This window comes from Macrobrachium nipponense, chromosome 39 (assembly GCF_015104395.2).
Source record: "Macrobrachium nipponense isolate FS-2020 chromosome 39, ASM1510439v2, whole genome shotgun sequence".
Taxonomy (NCBI): Eukaryota; Metazoa; Arthropoda; class Malacostraca; order Decapoda; family Palaemonidae; genus Macrobrachium; species Macrobrachium nipponense.
Window position 1 is genome coordinate 20,868,394 of NC_061099.1, and position 20,737 is coordinate 20,889,130.

Sequence of the window (20,737 nt, forward strand, 5' to 3'; positions counted from 1 at the left end):
CTAAAGGAGTTTCTGCTTAGTTGTCAGTACAGGTTCACGAGTGGGCTGCGGCTCACTCTGTAGAGCTGTCAGCCAGATACATTCAAGGCAAGAGGAATGTAGTGGCAGACAAGCTCAGCTGCCAGAATCAGGTGATTGGGACAGAATGGTCTCTACACCCAGATGTGGCGGAAAGGCTGTTCAACCTATGGGGGCGTCCAGTGGTGGACCAGTTCACCATTCACCACACAGCACAATAGAAAACTTCTGGTTTTCTTCTCTGTCGTGCCGGACCCATGGGCAGCTGCAAAAGAAGCGTTGCAACATCCGTGGGACAACCTCAAAATCTACGCCTTTCCCCCTTTCTGTCTGATTTGCAAGGTGATCAGCAGAGTGCTGGTCACCAGCAATCTTCAGATGATCCTGGTGGCTCCCAATAGGCCTCAGACCATTTGGTACTCCGATCTGTTGGCTCTTCTCTCCAAGGCACTGCGAAAGACTCCCCCTTGGCACAACCTTCTATGTCAACCGCACGTAAAACGGTATCACACAGCAGTACAGTCCCCGTGTCTTCACAGCTGGCAATTATCCACCATCTCTTGCGAGCGAGAGGGTTTTCTCGCTGTGCAGCAACAGAGATGGTAGGATACCTCAGACAGTCCTATGCAGCAGGGTACCAGGTAAAGTGGTCCGTCTTCTGCGGTTGGTGTAGTGGACAGGGTCTCTCTCTGCTCAGAGCCACTCTCCAACAGATCGCGGATTTCTTAGTCTTTCTTTGCCGAGAGAAGCTCCTCTCTGCCTCTGCGGTTAAGGACTACAGGTCTGCTTTGGCCTTGGTCCTTAAACTGCGAGGAGTGGATATTTCCTCTTCTATGGAGATATCTCTCCTTATGAGGAGCTTCAAGAGGGCTTGCCCACCCAGGGAACTCAGGCCTCCTGAGTGGGATATGACTCTCGTCTTAAGGAGCTTGACTCGTGAACCCTATGAGCCTCTCCGAGAGTCATCAGACAGGGATCTCTCAAGACCATCTTTTTGCTGGCCCTGGCATTGGCAAAAAGAGTAAGTAAATTTCATGGTCTCTCTTATGGTGTCAAACATTCAAGGGGATGGGGATCTCTTACGCTCAATTTCGTCCAGGATTTCATAGTGAAGACTCAGAATTCTTCTGTCCCTGATGATAGATTTGAGTCCTTTACAATCCCCTCCCTAGAGGACTTCTGTGGTAATGATGCAGACGAGATGCTACTTTGGCCCGTTAGAGAACTTGTCATCTCCGGCCTGAGTGTCAACGCCTCTTCGTTAGCACTGGGGTGACCAAGAATGAGGTGTCCAAAAAGACTATCTCTTTCTGGCTTTGTGAGGTGATCGGGAAAGCGTACTCCTCCAAAGGGAGGTTTAACACTGGTACCTTTCGCCCGAGAGCCCACGAAGTCAGAGGTATTGGTCCTACCCTTGCATTCCTCAAGAACCTGTCGGTTTTGCAGGTATTGAAGGCAGGGGTTTGGTCCAAACAGACCACCTTCACCTCCTTCTACCTTCAGGATATTGCCCATAGGTTCATGGAAATCTTTTCCTTGAGACCTGTGGTGGCTGCTCAACAAGTTGTGCAGCTTACCCAGCTCCTCTAACTGGACAAGGTTACATCTCCCTTTGTGTAACTGTATGAATGGGTGCAAATGAGAATGTGACTGGCTTCTCTTCCTCCTTCATTTTCCTCTCTTCCTAAGGGCAGAGAGCTGCGGTCGTCACATGCTGGAAAGGGCAGTCGATGCAGGTAAGCTATATGTATGAGCTCCATTCTTTCCCTTTCATCAGGGTATAGAAGCATATATCCGTCCCTCCCCTAACAAGGGGGGAAGAGGACATTAGCATGAAACAAACCCCATACTTGTATATTTGTCATCTTGCTTCTGACTACAAGCTCTTGTTTGCTATTCACAAGAGGCTACGCTTGCCTCCCTCTTATGAATTGGTCCAAAGGTCTGGCCATTGGTCTTGCAGTTCTCATACTCCAATCAATTGGACAGAGGCCACGTTCCCCCCCTTGCTCTTATGACCAGGGTGGGAATCTTGGTTGGGCAAACACCAGTCTGTTCACATGACTAACAGATTCCTCCCACCAATCAGTAAATCTTCCTTATGTAAAGGACCGAGGGTTTGTATTACGCGTAAGAACAAATCCCAATTTTTTTTAAGTAAATTGTATTTTTCCTAACTATATAAACCTGAGGTCCTTTACATATATGCCCACCTCATGCCACCCCTCAATCTGTTCCTGGGCCTAAAGCAAAGTGGAATGTTTATGTTCAGTCGGGCAGGACTCCTGACTATCGGACAAGCAGTTACTCCCTAACTACCTTGTTGTTATTCTCTTACGACCAAATTCCAGCCTATGCTGAAAGTAATTCCGTATGTAAAGGACCTCAGGTTTGTAAAGTTAGGAAAAATACAATTTACTTTAAAAAATTGTGATGTTTTGTTTAACACTTTAGCTTTTGTAACCAAAACTAACTATTAATTTGTGCCATGCTTTTTGGAACAATCTATTACTCTATCACAGCCTTATACTACAGTTATCTGGATACTTTTAAATGAAAAGATTAAGATACAAAATAGGATTTTTATAACTTGAGCTATTATTCAACTTCTTACGGGAGCACCTGAAATTTAATCATTTTCTTCATACTTTACCAGAGCTTATGGAAAATTATTTAGAACAGCATCTTAATTGCTATACTAGAATGAATATGGTTTTTCTATACACAGAACACTAAAATATTTATCCAGAGAGGTAATATTCTTTACAGTAATAATTTTTTTATCTCATCATACCATATGAAAATATACTTTTCCAGAGAGCATATAAGATTCAAACTATTTTTATATTCAAATTACATTTCTTTACTCACAACTATTTAAGTATAATATAATACAGTAGTATCACCTGTCATTTACTATGTCAATGGCCACACATAATTGTATCAAAATTTTCCACACAATATTGATTGTAATAAAGCACCATGTATACTCTTCCTTTATCTTATACACAATAAAAAAAGACATGAAAACACTTCATAAGCTTTCACAAGCATAATTTAGTCTTTCGGCGGACTCAGGTTTGATTAGCACCGGAGCATTGGCTACCCGGGACACAATAGCCGACACATCTTTTTCTTGCAGCTGCTCTCCCCATATTCCCATCAAGTAATCATCAATTGTATTTTCCAACCGTTCCCATGATAAGTTTTCATACTTTCCAGGAATATGTATCACCAAGATGATCACAGCCTAAATAGAAATACAGAAAATCACTGTCAGAAAGCTAAATGTGACAGTCAATATTATATAATGAATCAAAATAATGGCATTAACAATAATTATTAAATGTTCACATCAAGGCAAACGAGTCAACTACATTGATGATAATAATTTGTATCTACAAGCTGACTAAAGACCTTGTGGGCAATAGACAAAATACACTGATACGTATAGTACAGGCAGTCCCCGGGTTATGACGGGGTTCCGTTCTTGAGACACGTTGTAACCCGAAAATCGTCGTACGCCGGAACATCATAAAAAATCCTAAAAAACCTTACTTTTAATGCTTTGGGTGCATTAAAAACTATGTAAACAACATTCTTATTGCATTTTTCATAAAAAAAACCCCTTCAAATATGGATTATTTTGCATTTTTTATGTCATATTTCTTGTGCCAGATCAGCGTTGTAGGTGTCGTAACCCTGGAAATAATTTTTGATGAATATAATTGAAAAGCGCCTTAACCTCAGAACGTCATAAGCCGAACCTGCCGATAACAGGGGACTGCCTGTACTTCCAAAATATTCGAAACCCCCCCTCCCCCCCAACTCAATTACCAACTTCAGTGTGTAATCTCCAAAATAGTTTTAAAAGTACAGTACGTATTCAAAGGAAGCTAACTTTTGTTTATTTCAAGCTTATGTTTGCATGCCGCTAAGTAAATAAGGGGTAGCTAATGGAGTAAAGAGAGAGTGGCAATAAGAAGCCATCCTACAATTATACATAATTCAACAAAAAACAATATATATGTACATCAAAAATTACATAATATAAGATTACAGATATTAGTATTAAAAGAATAAAAAATGGTAGGTAAAAAAAATAATTCCACACTTGAGAGAAAGTGTGTTTCAGATACTATTTTCAGATATTTATGGGTGGGTATTTCAAGAATAATAATCCTAGATCCAACATATTTATTTGTGTAGTGTGATTGCTTTAGCTGAACAAGGTTGGTCTAGGATTTTGCTAGAATATTCATAAGATATCTTCAATTGAAATGAATATGCATCCCTCTTAGACCTACTGGTGCAGATACTTGAAGGATCACAGTATATACTATATACCCTACTCTTTTCAAGGAGAATTAGCTTATATCATATCATCTATTGAAAGGTTAGGGGAAATTCCCAACAAAGTACAGGGTGATGGTGTAAAAATTCATGTTAGATACTTAGCAACAATGAACAATCATTCTTTCAGAATTAAATTTTAATTGCTATTTCCGACACAATGGACTGTATAGGAAGGGAGAGGGAACCGAAATGAAAGTAGTTACACTATAATTAAATTGTTCATACAACAACAAACCTTTGGTCTTGACAATAGTATAATCTTGTGGTGCCACCTGGAAACCAGTCAAAGCAATCAAAGATTGAAAAGCAAGGAATCTGCTGCACCTGGCAACTCAAGCGTACATGAGGTGAAAGCTGGTCACTGACCGGGCATGGTAGCTCATGATGCATCAGTCTTTCTTTGACCACCATGGACAGCACTAGTTGCGTTTGCGCTCTCCTTCTCAAGCCGGTTTCTTTGTGATTTGCTTTCAGTGTGTGTGTGTGTGTGTGTGCCTGCTTGTCTTTTAGTATTATGGATTCCACCAAGAGTTCTACGACCTGTCAATGCATGTGTCCAAGCGTTCCAGGATTTCCATATTCAAGGTTTTTGGCGTCTTCCATTACTGACCCCCATACTACATGCAGTGGGTGCCATTCCAATTTTGGTACCATCACTAACCCTTGCCCAATGGGTGATCAACAACTCGGTGGAGCTCGTGGCCAGGTACATTCCAGGCAGGAGGAATCTGGTGACTGACAAGCTAAATCGTCGGAGTAAAGTCCTAGGTACGGAGTGATCTCTGCATTAGGATGTAGCACACAGGCTGTTTCATTTTTGGGGAAGACCCATGTAAGACCTCTTCACCACTTTCTTCAACAGAAAGCTGGAGGTCTGCTTCTCATTGGTCCCAGATCCTCTTGCTCTGGCGGAGGACGCTCTACAGCATCCTTGGGACAATCTCGAGGTGTACACCTTTCCTCTGTTCTGCCTGATCCGTCAGGTCCGAACAGAGTAATGAGCTCTCAAAATCTCAGGATGACTTTAGTGGCACCTCTGTGGCCTCAGGTGGATTGGTTCCCAAACCTTCTGTCAGAGGTTCCGCGAGATATTCCCCCATGGTGCAACCTCTTTTGCCCGCCTTATGTGGAAAGGTTTTACCAGTTGGTAGAGTCCTTATCTCTTCACAGCTAGAGGCTATCAAGTATCTCCTGCGAGCGAGAGGCTTTCCCTGCAAAACTGCAGGCCACATGTCCAGCTATCTCAGGAGATCTTCGTCAGTAGTTTTCCAGAGCAAGTGGGCTGTCTATTGTGATTGGTGTTGTCGACGGGGTTTCTCTCCACTAGGAACTTCTGTTCAGCAGATAGTGATTTTCCCGATCTTTCTTAGGGATAAGAAAAGTCTTTCTGTCTCAGCTGTCAGTGGCTACAGGGCTGCCTTGGGCTTGGTTCTGAGCTTGAAGGGTGTGGACACCTCTTCATACTCAGAAATGATGTTGTTGTTGTTCCAGAGTTTTGAACAATCCTGTTCACCAAAAGAACTCAAACCTCTGACGTGGGATCTTACTCTGGTCCTGAGAAGTCTCACTTGAACTCCATTCAAGCCACTACGTCGATTGTCAGACAGGAATCTGACTTTGAAGACAGTTTTTCTGTTGGCCTTGGCTTCCTCGAAAAGAGTTGGAGAGCTTCATGGCTTCACTTATGATGTGAAACACACCAAGGGTTGGGGGGTCTGTGGCCTTCAAATTTGTCCTAGAATTTATGGCCAAGACTCAGAAACCCTGGATGCATGATGACAGATTTGCCTCATTTTCTATTCCCTCACTGATTGAGTTTGTGGACAGTGATCCGCGGGAGTTATTGCTTTGTCCCGTCAGAGCTCTGCGCTGCTATTTAAAAACTCATCACCTACAGCCTAGGTGTCATAGACTTTTTGTAAGCATGGGCCGGTCCAGAATGGAGGTGTCCAAGAACACAATTTCATTCTGGCTGTATGAGGGAATTAATCAGACATATTCCTCACCTGCTAGTTCTGTCACTGAGTCTGTGCAGGCTAGAGCACATGACATAAGAGAAATGGGTTCTTCTCTGGCATCTAAGAACAACTTGTCAGTTCATAGGATTTTGAATGTTGGTTCCTGGCTTTGGCAAACCACGTTCACTTCCTTTTACACGAAGGACATTACCCACACAGCCTTGAACACTTTTTCTTGGGTCCATTGGTGGATGCCCAACAAGTTGTGTAGCTCATCCAGTGCCCCTGGTGGGAGAGTTTCTATCTTACTTAAGATAACTGTGTGGAAGAGGGAATGAGTGAGTTAGCTGGTCTCCTTCTTTCTCTTTTCTCCTATCTTCTTCCTACGGGCGGGTTGAGGAATAGACACATCATATGCTGGAACTGGTCTGATACAAGTGAGTGTGGCAGCCATACTGGTTGCAGTTATTTGATTTGTTCCTGTACAACAGACAAATCTGCTTCACAGTAGCACATACTCCTCTCTCTAGCAAGGGGAGGAAGGAAGAATGGTCAACAAAACCCCTGTGGTCTACATGGTTTGTTGCTTGGACAGACAGATTTTGCTTTACCTTCCACAAATGCAATGAATCTGGTCATGTCTCATTGTGTTTAAACCCAGCAGGCTGAGTTTTTTTAGAGTTTTGGTTATCAATTCTTTATGGGCTCAGACCCCCTTCTTTAGAACTCGATCTTCAAGAAAGGATGATCAGGTGGGCTGAATCCCCAGCCGGTTCAGGGTACTTGTAACTCCCTTCAAGTATAAGTCTATCCTATTGTTAAGACCGAAGGTTTGTTCCACTTATGAACAAATGACAAAATTTTAAATCAATTTGTATTTTTCATAGCTAACAAACCTGAGGTCTTAACGTTTACTGTCCGCCTCAGGTTGCCCCTCTCTTATATAGGGTTGGAAAAAAGACTGACACATCACGAGGTAACAAGCCTGGTCCACCGACCAGGCTTGTTACCTTGTATATGCTTCTACCTTATATGCATGATTTGCCAGATTGTCCACAGAGTCCTTGCTTAAACCAACACCATCCTTTGATTGTTTTAACTGGTCTCCAGTTGGTGCTAGAAGATGCTTGTTACCTTGTATGGCTTCTACCTCATATATACATGAGTTTGCCAGATGTCACAGATTCCTTGCTTTACAATCTTTGATTGTTTTAACTGGTCTCCAGAAGATTATCCTATTGTTAAGACCTCAGGTTTTTTTTAGCTATGAAAAATACAAATTGATCAGAAATTTGTCATTTGTTCCTACACGATATATAAACCCTCAATCCTTTACATTAGGAATTGCTTTACAGAAGTAACTACTGTCTGGTAGGAAGGTAGACCCACCTGCCAGGATGTAAACAACTTCGTTTTGTCCTTTGTTTTTCTTTCTGTATTTCCTCTTCTTTGTCCTTTCGCTAGCTTATTGGATGAAGAGAGGGGGTGTGTGGTGTTAGTGTTTGAGGGATCTCCTTTCATTTCGAAGGGTGGTGCCCTTGGATGGGAATGGAGTATCCTTTTTTAATCATATTTTCTTATTTTCTTTCTTTCACAGGCTGACAGTAGATGGAACGATATCTCTTCATGTTGGCTATCCTAACCTCGGGATTGTACCTGTAACTCGTTAGCATGAAGTGACATTGGTCCTCGAGTGTGTGTACTGTTCCCCTGCTGAAAATCATATTAATTTGCCGCTTCGTTACTGGACAACGCCTTCGCAGCTGCCCTGTGATTATTAACTCTACTTCCGCTGGTAATTATGCCTCATCCTGTAGAAGAAGTCTCGCAGAAGTTAAAGTAGAAGTGCATCAAGTGTCGTCATCTTCCTCTTCGTATTCATCATATTTTTCTTCAACCACCTCCCCTTTGACTTCTAAGGCTCCCTGCCAAACAAAAAGGTAGTTTCCTCTCCCCCTAAGAAGTCTCATCACAGACTTCTAAGGGTCTGTCTCTTCAAACTGAGGAGGCAGTTGGGTCTTCTGTTGGCTCACCTGTTCCTTCGGGAACAGGAACCATTACGCTGTCCCCAGGGTCTAGTGTGTCAGGAGCCGTAGAAGCAAAACTTCAGTTTGCACTTCAGCTGCTAGTTCTAGAGGTTCTGTCCCTAAGACTTAGTTCCGTGTCGGGTGCTAGTTCCGGGGCCAAGTGCATGAAAATCTATGCATTTGCGTGCATCCAGAATCGATGATGCTGAGTCTGCTCATCGTCACAACTCAGGCTCACGTTCATGTGACCGACCAGTCTCGGTGGCGGCGACCGTTGATCCTGCTGTGCAAGAGTTTTGTAACCCTCCTCGGGGAAGCGTTTCTCCAGGATGAGAATGCTCTCCTAGACTCGCGTAGTGGCCATCACTGCAGGCTGATGCGTGCCTATGACTTGCTTCTCCTGCTAGTTCTGCTAGCAAGGCAAGTGAGAGCATCCAATTTTCCTCACCTGTTCCCTCCATTTCCTATGGCTATACTGGGAGGGGCGAGGTGAATAGGAGTGATCCTGTAGTGCTCTCCAAAGGATTCAGTGTTGGGGGACTATGTTTCTGGTAGGATCTTAGGGGCCCACCGGATGTACGTCCTCATCATTGAGGAACGATCTTCTGTCAATGACAGCTAGGATTCTCACCGTCTCAACACCTGGTGTTTAGATTCTGATGGTTCGAACACCTGGAGGCTATGTTCTCCCTGCCTCTTTTTGTTCTTTGGACAGATTCCAATTCGCAATCCCTATGGGTTTTTACATTTTGGGAGCCTCGAGTACATATTCTGTTGAATTGTACAAGCATTCTATTCTTAAATGTTTGCACTTAGGACTGGTTTTTATGCCTGTTCCTCCTCGACTTCTACAGGATCGTTAGACGAAATTCTGGGGTCTTGCCGAGCGCTTAAGTTCTTAGGTTTTTCCAAGACTCTCCGAGTGTTTTGGTGTTTTTTGATCTGCAAACACTAAGGCAAGACAAGAATTCCTGATAATTATTACAATACCTGGCAATCTTGCTGAATGCTTGAATTCCTTGGAATTTCTGGCATTCTCAGTGTTATGGTTTTCTCTAATTTCCACACACTTGGGCGAGACAGGTATTCCTCATAAATGTTCCGATAATTGGTATTACAATAGCTGGAAATCTTGCTGAACACTTGAATTCCTTGGAATTTCTAGTACAGGCAGTCTCCGGTTATCAGAGGACTCGGTTATTGGCGATCCGGTTTTATGGGGATTGTCTAGCACCATAAATCATTGATTTATGGCACCATAAAGGGTCAAGTTCCGGTTATCTGCACCATAAGGCACCAATAATAGAGTTATGGCACCATAATATACTTAGTAGAGGTGCCATAACTGGTTATTGGCACCATAAATCGCAGTTTCGGTTAATGCCGGTTTTTGCTTATCGGCACACCCCTGGGAATCGAACCCCAGCTGATAACCGGGGACTTCCTGTATTCTTAGTGTGTTTTTTTGGTTTTCTATAATTTCCAAACACTCAGGCAAGATGTGCTTCTCTGATAATTGTTGTTACAAAAATCGAGAGTCTCGCTAAGTGAATAAATTCCTTGGAATTTCTGGCATTCTCAGAGTATTTTGGTTTTCTGTGATTCCCAAACACTCTGGCAATGGATATTCCCAATAATTATTACAATAATCAGGAGTCTCACCGATTATTGACTTGCAAGAGCTGGGTTTCATGCCGAGCACGGGAATTCTTATGAATCCTACCACTAACTATCACGAGTGCTTGGCTAGTGAGAAGAACCTTTACCAGTACAGATGAGTTCACTCTTCAGTCTGGTTTGGGGTTGTGCAGAGCTTGGTATTGCATGCAACACCTTTTAAGTGAATGGCCAGGTACCATCCTCATGTCTTGGACCCTAAATACGTAGGATGATTGAATATTACTAGAATGTAAGAATTTTAGCTTACAATTGCGTTTTTTTACCATTTCGGTCGAGTCAAAGTTGACCGAAGGTTGAAATTTTGGGCACTTATCGTGATTTATATGAAAATATTTCAAAACTGATAAAAGCTACAACCTTGGGTTGTTTTTTAATGTATTCTACATGAAATTGCACACATTTTCAAATATAAAACTCTATGTAACGGCTAATATAAAACGGGGCAAAAATTACGACAAAGTGACGAAAGAATTTCTGAGATGTGTCGCTGATGCTTTTTAGTGCGAGAAGAAATAAATTCACGCATGCAAGCCTGGGTAACGTTTGTAAACTAAACAACTTAACTTGATCTGTGAACTCCCAGCATCCCTCAAGGCGCGTGATTTAAAATTTTTTGCAAACTAGGCCTACAACTATTTTTCCGCTAATATTTAAACAAACTTTTTGTCGTCGATGTATCGTACGTCAATTAAGCACCCGACAGACAATTTTAGTCGACGTATAATACGTCTAGTCAGTGTTTAAGGGTTAATTAAGCTTGAAATGACAAATTTTCTAAGACAATTTGTATTTTTAATGGATACAAACCGGAGGTCTTAACAACAGGAGGATAATCTGGGCTCAGCTCGTGTCGCTGCGCGAAATATCCTTTAATCTATTATTTCTAGGGTAAATGTACTAACACATAACCAGAGAATAAATAAAATAAAGAAAAAGGTCAGTATAAACTGACTCGCTCACCCTCCAAGAGGGTGTCGGTATGAACACTAGGCGAGTGAGACCACTACCACGAGCCAAATGCCAATAGAAATCTCCCACTACAAAAACCCTCCATGAGGAGAGCCGACCCACAGAGTGAGCAGCTCGTACTACTACTACTCCATCCCATGCTGACCGACTGCTGCGCCTCTGGTGGCCATCCTTTTCAGTTAGCGCACACGAGTCACACGTGCTATTTTTCTCTCTGTGTTTTTTTTGTGCCCTTTCGTTGGATTTATCTATAATGGAGCGTGCAGCTATCGCAGCAGCTAAGTTAAGTACTCAGTATTTATGGTTAGTTGGTTTTTTCCGGCCTGAGACAGTATTTGCCGTTTTTTAGGTATAAATACGAACTCTGGGTCGGAAGCATGGCAGCATGGTTCTGCCTCGTGGTGGGTTCGTTCTTGGTCTCCCATACCCTAGAAACATCCCCTTTGTCTGTGTACGTTCTATATTAATTATCCGTTTTACTTAGGGTACTGTCTACTCAGGTTTGTCATGCATGCATGTCTTTTACCTTATGTAGGCTTCTTCCTTCCAGACCCTAGTCCCGGCTCTTAGTATCGGCCTCTGACTAGCTTTGAGTGGTAGACTTTCCTTCGGGTTAGTCGTACACTCCTGGATTTTTTTCTCCTACTATATTGTTTTCTTTCTTTATTTTATTTATTGTACCATGTATTTTGTTATGGTTAGGTTAGTTAGGCGTCTGGCTTAGCCTAGGTCCTGGCTCATTGAGCCTATACTACCGCTCATCAGTTCGGTTGTTCTTCTATAGCATCTCTCTGATCAGTTGGTTTTGGCCCAGTGGGCCTATATGCTACTGCTTTTCAGCTCAGTTGCTTCCCGATAGCATCTCTCTGATCAGTTTTGGTTTGTCCTAGGCTTATCGTCTTGTTTTGGTCTTACCGCCTCGTGGTCACTACGCGATCACGAGACAGCCAGACGCCTGCCCAGCCTCACCTTCCCCCCCCTCCCGCTCTTCCATAGAGTCGGGGGAGGGTGGGTCGGTCTGCCCATGCTCGCTCCACATACGCCCGAGCCGCCTGCTTCCCTCTCTCCCCCCAGGCGGAGGGGCCAGGGAGACGGGACAGACCCAGACTGGACTCGACCCTCTCCGGCTTCTCGGTCCGGCCGGGTGGTAATGTGGTGGGGGGTACTGGCCTTTCCCCCCATCCGTTGCTTCCTTGTCGCTCCGTGTTCGCTCGAGCCTGTATGTCTTCTCGCTCTTTCCCACCTTACTAGGGCTCCTTTCCTGACCGGAGTCCTGGCATCCAGCGGAAAGATGTTAGTCCACCCCAGTAGAGTGGGACCGGAACATACAGTGGTCCCTGCTAACCTTAACGTATTGCTGAGTTACTACACCCTCCGCTACGCACTGGACTTGGTCCGGTTCGTTTGAGTTTTAGGTTTAAGTGTTATTAGATTAACTATAAGTTTATCTTAAGTACCTTAAACCTTCCCCACCCCCCTCCCCTTAAGTTATCTTACGGATCTCTCCGGGATTATAGCCTATTCAGGCTGAAGCAGGGAGGGGTTATGCCCAAATTTTTTCCGAGCTCCGGCATGCAACGGAGTTCTTCTGTCTTTAGCCTGTAAGTGATATTCTTTAAGATACTCATGTGTCTTCCCACTTACAGGCCACCAACTGTGAGCATCCGGGATGCGGCCGCCACACTTCAGGACCCATGTGGACACGAAGTTTGCCGGTCCCATGCTCCATGCGCGACTCTGCACGGGGACTCATCCAGGTCTGGTACCATGAGACGTGTACCATATGGTACGATCTGGTGAGCCAGCTTTAGAAGGGGTAAGTATTCCATCTCCGGTAGATGCTCCGCTTCTGTTTTATGCTTAAGTTTTCATCATTCACTTTAACTTCAGGCATACTAAGTTTAAGTTTCATACTTTAAGTTTTTAGTTTTAAGTGATTCTTACAAATCTAATCTACGCCCTCTCTTCCAGGCGCCGGCAGTGAGGGATACCGCACTGGCAACCCTGCGGGCCTGGGTCGGCGGTTTTGGGAAGAACGCCGCCAAGGGTATGCCCTACATCTTAGAGAAGCGGCTTCGGTCGCTGTTAATCTTCCCCGGAGGCAAGGCGACAGGATACGTCGACCCAGTAGAGGCGGCCCCGACTATCGCCTTCATCCAACAACAGCTGGCTGCCTCATTAACTGACCAAGACCAGGATATCTCCACGGACGTCGCGACTTTAGATATTAATGTGGAACCTATGGTAGGTGTAGACGACCTGTTGGTCGAGGTAAGTAGGGTGGACACCCACAAGGGTCACCCTTGGGCGTAACTGTTTCTTCTACCCCTGCAACCTCTCCAATCTTCCAAGGCTTTACAGGTGATGAATTGTATACTCCTCCTGACGCTTCGGTTAGACCTAAGGTCAAGGGTCAAGCAGTGAAATCCTTGTCTAAGACGTCGTCGTCGTCTAAGAAGACGACTTCGGCTTCATCCTCCTCGCGTAAGTCTCCGGCTGGAAATCCCGGAGCAGACAGGTCTAAAGCTTCTAGCTCCGGCTCTAAGTCCTCGAGGAGTAAATCCTCCAGAGAGAGATCTCGCACCCCGGCAGAGTCACCAGTTCCGCTACCCTTGGTTCCGATTCAGAGCCACCCCTCCACCTCCGCAGCAGCTCCGTGCCTTGGACTCCAATGCTGGCCTGTTGCAACAGGTGGGCGACCTGGTTGGGTCCCTAAAGAGTAGCATGGAACAAATGATCTCTCGTTTGTCGGATAGGATTACTTCCCAGGACTCCATTATAGCCGGAACTGAGAAGCCCCTCTAGCCTCTCCTCCACTTTCCCAATACGAGTGGAACTCAGCTTCCTCCGTATGACTTCGCCTACCCATCCGTTCTCGATGAACAATCCATGGAGAGTAGCGTCATACGCCCCCTTCCAAGAACGGTCTCATTTCTATACCGGAATTTGGAACTCGAAGGATAGAGGACTTCGAGTTCTACCCGGAAGACCTCCAGCCTCCGTTCATAGGCTACGCAAGGCTTTACAGCTTCAGCCATGGTTCGGGATGATAGGGTACCAAAGGAGACAGTCCTCTATTCACGAGACCAGGCTCAGAGAGAATGGCTCAGGTGTTTAGAGGACATGGATTGTTCTAATACCAAGATACAACCTTTTAAGAGTCCCTTTACCATTTTCACAATGGATGAGAGTACCCCGCTCCCGTTCCTGACAAAGATCGCGAGTCTACCATCCCAGCGGCCCAGAAGGGGGAACCCATGCCTCCAATTTGAAGGAAGCAGATCCCACATCTCCGTTTGCTTCCCCTCAGACCGGAGAATTGTGGGAAGACTTGCCGAACACCTTCTCAGCTGGCAAACTCAAACCGGACTGTGCTATGGAGCAGTTGGTGAAAAGCTACCCAGGCTCCCAGATAGCCTTATTCAGGCTGAATTTGACGCGAAATCGCGATTAGCCAGGTCAATTAACTCTATGGCTATGACCGAGGTAGCAACCATAGCCTATGGCTCAGAACCGCTTTTAAACTCATGACCAAATCCCTGACTCAAACGGTACAGTCGGATATGTTTGAGTTTGCCACTGCTAGAACGAATTGAGGAAGCATGTCCTACAAGAGGCAACCATTCGACATGAGCCGAATAGGTTACTCTCGTCTAACATCTGGGGAGCAGATCTCTTCCCAGAAGCTATGGTGAAGGAAGTCCAGTCAGAGGCTACGAGGCTGAACCAGAGCCTTAAGGACCGTTGGGGCCTTAGGCAGCTAAGAGGAGGCAAGACTTACGCCTAAATGTAAGGGACAGAGGAAACCTAGGCGTTTCCATCCTTACCAGAAAAAGCAGCCACGCTTTCCTCAGCAAGTTCCAGCGGTGCCCCCTTAGTGCAAACAGCCCAACCTTACCACTTCTAAAGCTCAATCACAACCAATTTATGTGATATCCCCTCAGCCCTCAGCCCTCCACCTCTTACGCCATCTCTCCAGCTTACAATCAAGCCTTCGAGAGTCAAGCTTCACAGAAGTATGACCGCTCGGGTAAGGGATGCGAGAGGTAAGCGTTCCTTTCGTGGGAGAGGGTCGGGAGGCCCCTTTAATAGGGGAAGCACTTCAGAGGAGGCCGAGGCGGTTACCAGAACCAATGAAGAACTTCAGGTAGGAGGGAGGCTGTTTCACTTTCGCCACCGGTGGAACTTCAGCGAATGGGCTCAGAGCATAGTGTCAAAAGGCCTGGGTTGGAGCTGGTTGACGAACCCACCTCCATCCAGACCTTTCCGTCAACTTCCTTCCAAGGAATTGACAGAGTACGCAGAGGACCTCCTTCAGAAAGGAGCTATAGCGAGAGTCAAGAGATTAAAATTTCAAGGTCGCTTGTTCAGCGTGCCAAAGAAAGGCTCACAAAAAAGAAGGGTAATCTTAGACTTGTCCCGCTTAAACTTAGCCATCCGCTGCGACAAGTTCAAGATGCTCACGATCTCGCAGGTGCGGACCTTACTTCCCCGTGGGGCCGTCACCACCTCTATCGATCTTACAGACGCCTACTATCATATCCCTATTGCAAGACACTTCCGTCCATATCTGGGTTTCAAGATAGGAGACCAGGCATTCTCCTTCAAGGTAGTTCCCTTCGGACTCAACGTGGCACCCAGGGTTTTCACGAAACTAGCGGAAGTGGTAGTGCAACAACTCAGGTCTCAAGGGATTATGGTAGTAGCGTATCTCGACGATTGGTTGATCTGGGCTTCAACAGTCGAGGAATGCAACAGAGCTACACTGAAAGTGATTCAGTTCCTGGAATATCTAGGCTTCAAGATAAAACAGGACCAAGTCAAGACTCACTCCAGAGTCAAACTTTCAGTGGTTGGGCATTCAATGGAATCTATCCTCCCATACTCTGTCGATTCCATCAACCAAAAGGAAAGAAATAGCGAAGTCAGTCAAGCAATTTCTAAGTCACAAACTGGCGTCAAGGAGGGCTCAGGAGAGGATCCTGGGTTCTCTCCAGTTTGCATCAGTGACGAACGTCTTAATGAAAGCCAAACTGAAAGACCTAACCAGAATCTGGCGCTCACGAGCAAATGTCAGGTCCAGGGACAAACTATCCTCAGTCCCTCTGATTCTAAAGAATCGACTTCGGCCGTGGGCGAAAGTCAAGAATTTGTCAGTGTTCAGTACCCCTTCAGTTCCCTCCACCAGGGATCACCATCCACACAGACGCGTCCTTAAGCGGTTGGGGGTAGGTATTCCCAGGTCAAAAAGGTTCAAGGAACTTGGTCACCTCAGTTCAGTCAGTTCCATATAAACGTACTGGAGGCAATGGCAGTGTTCTTGACTCTAAAAAGGTGCGCCCACCCAACCAAAGGTACTCCCACATAAAGCTAGTTCTGGACAGCGCAGTGGTAGTACATTGTATAAACAGGGGAGGCTCCAAGTCACGTCATCTAAATCATGTCATGGTAGCCATCTTCTCCCTGGCAGACAAGTTCAGTTGGCATCTCTCCTCCACTCACATAGCTGGAGTGAGAAACGTCATAGCAGACGCGTTATCCCGATCAGTGCCCCTAGAGTCGGAATGGTCACTGGACAACAGTTCGTTCCAATGGATCCTTCAAAGAGTTCCAGGGCTACAGGTGGATCTCTTCGCATCTCAAGCGAATCACAAACTGCCGTGTTATGTAGCCCCCAACCTGGACCCTCTGGCCTATGCCACGGACGCCCTGGCTCTAGACTGGAACAACTGGAAGAAGATTTATGTCTTTCCTCCAGTGAATCTTCTCATGAAAGTTTTAAACAAACTCAGGACATTCAAGGGTCAGTGGCTCTAGTAGCCCCAGACTGGCCGAAGAGCAATTGGTATCCCCTAATTCTGGAACTGGGCCTTCGTCCTCTTCGGATCCCCAATCCCATGCTCTCCCAGTCAGTACAAACGAAGACTGTGTTCGCTTCCTCAGGGATTCTCAAAACCCTAACTTTATGGATTTCATGAAGTTTGCGGCAAAAAGAGATGCGAATATTGACCCTCAGAATATTCTCTTCTTGGAATCCGATAAAAGGGATTCAACTTTGAGACAGTATGATGCTGCTGTCAAAAAGTTAGCAATCTTCCTGAGAGAATCAGATATTAGAATCATGACAGTTAATTGCAGCTATATCCTTTTTCAGATCCTTATTTGAAAAAGGTTTAGCAGCTAGCACGATTACGACAAACAAGTCAGCCTTGAAAAAGATATTTCAATTTGGGTTCAACATAGACTTGACAGATTCCTACTTCTCGTCTATTCCTAAGGCATGTGCTAGACTTAGACCTTCTGTAAGGCCTACGTCAGTTTCATGGTTCTTAAACGATGTTCTAAAACTGGCTTCAGAAACCGATAATGACACATGCTCGTTTATAATGCTCTTAAGAAAAACCCTGTTTTTATTAAGCTTAGCTTCAGGAGCAAGAATTTCAGAACTGTCGGCTTTATCCAGAGATCCGGGTCATATTCAATTCCTTCCCACAGGGGAAGTCCTACTTTCTCCGGAACGTAGCTTTTTTATTTTTAGCAAAGAATGAAGATCCTTTGATGAGGTGGGAACCTTGGAAGGTACTACCCCTTCCACAAGATGTATCTCTTTGCCCAGTTACAACCTTACGAGCCTTTCTGTCCAGGACCTCATCATCCTCATCGGGTCCCCTCTTTAAGAGGGAAAAAGGTGGAACTTTATCCATTAAAGGCATCAGGCAACAAATCCTGTACTTTATTAAGCAAGCCAATCCTGACTCTTTCCCGAAAGCACATGATGTCAGGGCAGTAGCCACCTCAATTAATTATTTCCACATATAGAACTTCGATGAGTTGAAAAGTATACCGGATGGAAATCGCCGACAGTGTTCAAACGTCATTACCTTAAGTCCTTGGAAGCTCTGAAATTTTCAGCAGTAGCAGCGGGTAACATAGTTTCCCCTGACTCTAGTTAATTTGTAGTAGAAGATTCAGTCCTCCTTTCTACCTGCCTCACCCAACAGTTCGTCTATTCCTGCCGTGTTTTCATTTACATTCACCTTGTGTCTTAGCTGCTTTTATGATGATGTAGTGGGTGCCCCTTATTTTTTTGCTAGGGACACTCACAGATGATTATAGATATTGATCTCATGGATGGTACCCCCTTATTTTTATGCTAGGGGATACATCTTATTTATAATGGTTACAGGTTTTGTATATTAAGTCATATACATTCCTTATATATTATCATTGTTGATTACTTTGTTCATTTGATTATTTTAATTGCTATTATATTTTTGATACATGCCTTTACACAGATACCATTTTGTTACATGTAAGCCATTTTTTTTACCTCTGTACATATGTAAATTACCTTATGATAAGAAACATGATTAGAATTAAGTGTAATTCAAGCATATTTCTATTTTTTGTATCACTGTGTATTTGTATCTTTTTAGCAATTTATAGTCTTTTTTATATTTATTTTCTCTTTTATTTGAGACCTATTCTGATTTATTTATTACTTTTGTTTACAATCTTGTGCTATTTCTCTGGTACGATTTCGCGCAGCGACACGAGGCTGAGCCCAGAAAAGGGATTTGACGTAAGGAAAAATCTATTTCTGGGCGATTGGCTCGTGTCGCCAGCGAAATCCCACCCTACCCATCCCTTCGCCCAAGATTGTCTGCTAACTTCAGGATGGCCACCAGAGGCGCAGCAGTCGGCAGCACTGGGGATGAGTAGTAGTAGTAGCGAGCTGCTCACTCTGTGGGTCGGCTCTCCTCATGGAGGGTTTTTGTAGTGGGAGATTTCTATTGGCATTTGGCTCGTGGTAGTGGTCTCACTCGCCTAGTTCATACCGACACCCTCTTGGAGGTGAGGCGAGTCAGTTATACTGACCTTTTTCTTTATTTTATTTATTCTCTGGTATGTGTTAATACATTTACCCTAGAAATAATAGATTAAGGATAATTTCGCTGGCGACACGAGCCAATCGCCCAGAAATAGATTTTTCCTTACGTCAAAATCCCTTTTCTAACACCTAGCTGGATCCGGTTAAATCGCAGATGAAAGCAAGGAATCTTGTGAAATCTGGCAACATGTGCTTATATCAGGTGAAGAGTGGTCAAGGACCATGCACCCATGCCACCGCATCAGTCTTTCCCAACTCAGGATGTCTTAGCAAGACAGAGGGGCGGCTAGAGGTGGGCAATACAATGTTAAGACCTCAGGTTTGTAGCTATGGAAAATAAAAATTGTCTTAGAAAATCTGTCATTTGTTCATATACGAATAAACCTTCGGTCTTAACAAAAGGATAGACTTATACTTGGAGGGAGGTACAAGACCTCCTAAACCGGCTGGAGGCCTACCTACCAGTCCAGCTCTAGAAGAAATAACTTCCGGAGAGGAACTGAAGCCTGTGAGAAGCTAGATACATTGATATCTAACCTCCCAGACACTGAGCAACATACAATGATATATGGAAGAATCATTGCATAGGGAACCAAAGAGAAACTCTGACTGTCCAATAACAAACCAACCCACCAGGGTTTGTTACCACTCCCAACTCCCCCTTGCCAAGGAGTGGAGCATATACTACTGAATGGAGGTTTGGTTATTTGCATACCAAGCAACCAAACTATCAGTATGACTACCTTACTCACCTGTATCAGACCAGTCCAGTGAATGACGTGTCTATTCCTTAACCCACCCGAAGGAAGAAGGAAAGGTACAAGAGAAAGAAAGAGACCAACCAACTCACTCATTCTCTCATCCACACAATCATCTTAGGTAAGATACAAAAGTGCACTGTTAAGGGCAATGATGAGTTACACAATCTGTTGGACAGCCACCACAGGACCCAGGGAAAATGCGTCCATAGATCTGTGGGCAACATCCTTAAGATAGAAAGAGGTGAACATGGACTGGCATAACCAAGTACTAGCGCTCAGCACTCTATGTACAGCCAAGTTTTTTTTGAAAGCCAGAGAGGGACCAATACCCTTAATGTTATGCACTCTAGCTGCACAGATGTTGCGGCAGAATCATCAAGAGTCAAGTATGCCTGTCTGATGGCTTCCCGTACCCAAAAAGAGTTACATCCTGTGCTAACAAAAAGTCAGCCTGGCCTAAGGTGCTGTGTTCTTTTAAGATAGCAACACAGGGCCCAGACAGGACACAACAAAAGCTCTTGAGCATCACCACCCACAAAGTCATTCAGTGATGGGCTGGAAAAGGAAGTGAACCTATCATCGTGCACAGAGGGATTCTGGGTCTTGGTCATGAATTCTGGGTCAAATTCGAAGGACACTGACCCCCAACCCCTGGTGTGCCTCACATCATAGCTCGGACTGTGCAGCTCTCCCACTCTCTTCAAAGATGCCAAGGCCAGGAGGAAAACAATCTTGAGCATCAAGTTCCTGTCAGATGAGTAACGCAAAGGCTCATATGGACCCTTAGTGAAGCTTCTTAGAACCAAGGAAACATCCCACGTCGGAGGCTCGAGCTCCCTAAGAGAACTCGATTGCTTAAACCCCTCAAGTAAAGGAAAGTTCCCAGGACGAGATGTCGTTACCTCTAAGGCGTAACGCTAAACTCAGGGCTGCCCTGTAGCCTCTAATGGCAAAAATGGACAAACGTTTCTCATCTCTGAGGAAGGTTAAAAAGTCTGCTATGTGCTGAATAGAGGTTTCGAGTGGAGAAAAACCCCATTTATGACACCAGTAGATCACCCATTTGCCTTGGTAAAC

The 20,737-nt window shown here is 44.7% G+C and overlaps 2 protein-coding genes across 2 annotated transcripts in view; both read right to left on the reverse strand.

Annotated features, from left to right (window-relative positions):
- Nucleotides 1-20,737, reverse strand: part of LOC135210186 (torsin-1A-interacting protein 2-like) — a 181,248-nt gene that overhangs the window by 114,200 nt on the left and 46,311 nt on the right. The gene's annotated exons all lie outside the window — the stretch shown is intronic.
- LOC135210377 (uncharacterized) overlaps nucleotides 3,004-20,737 on the reverse strand; it is a 95,917-nt gene continuing 78,183 nt past the window's right edge. The window contains exon 4 of the mRNA XM_064243285.1: nucleotides 3,004-3,268. Coding sequence (XP_064099355.1) covers nucleotides 3,053-3,268 — 216 coding nt within the window. The 3' untranslated portion in view covers nucleotides 3,004-3,052. The remainder of the gene's footprint in view (nucleotides 3,269-20,737) is intronic.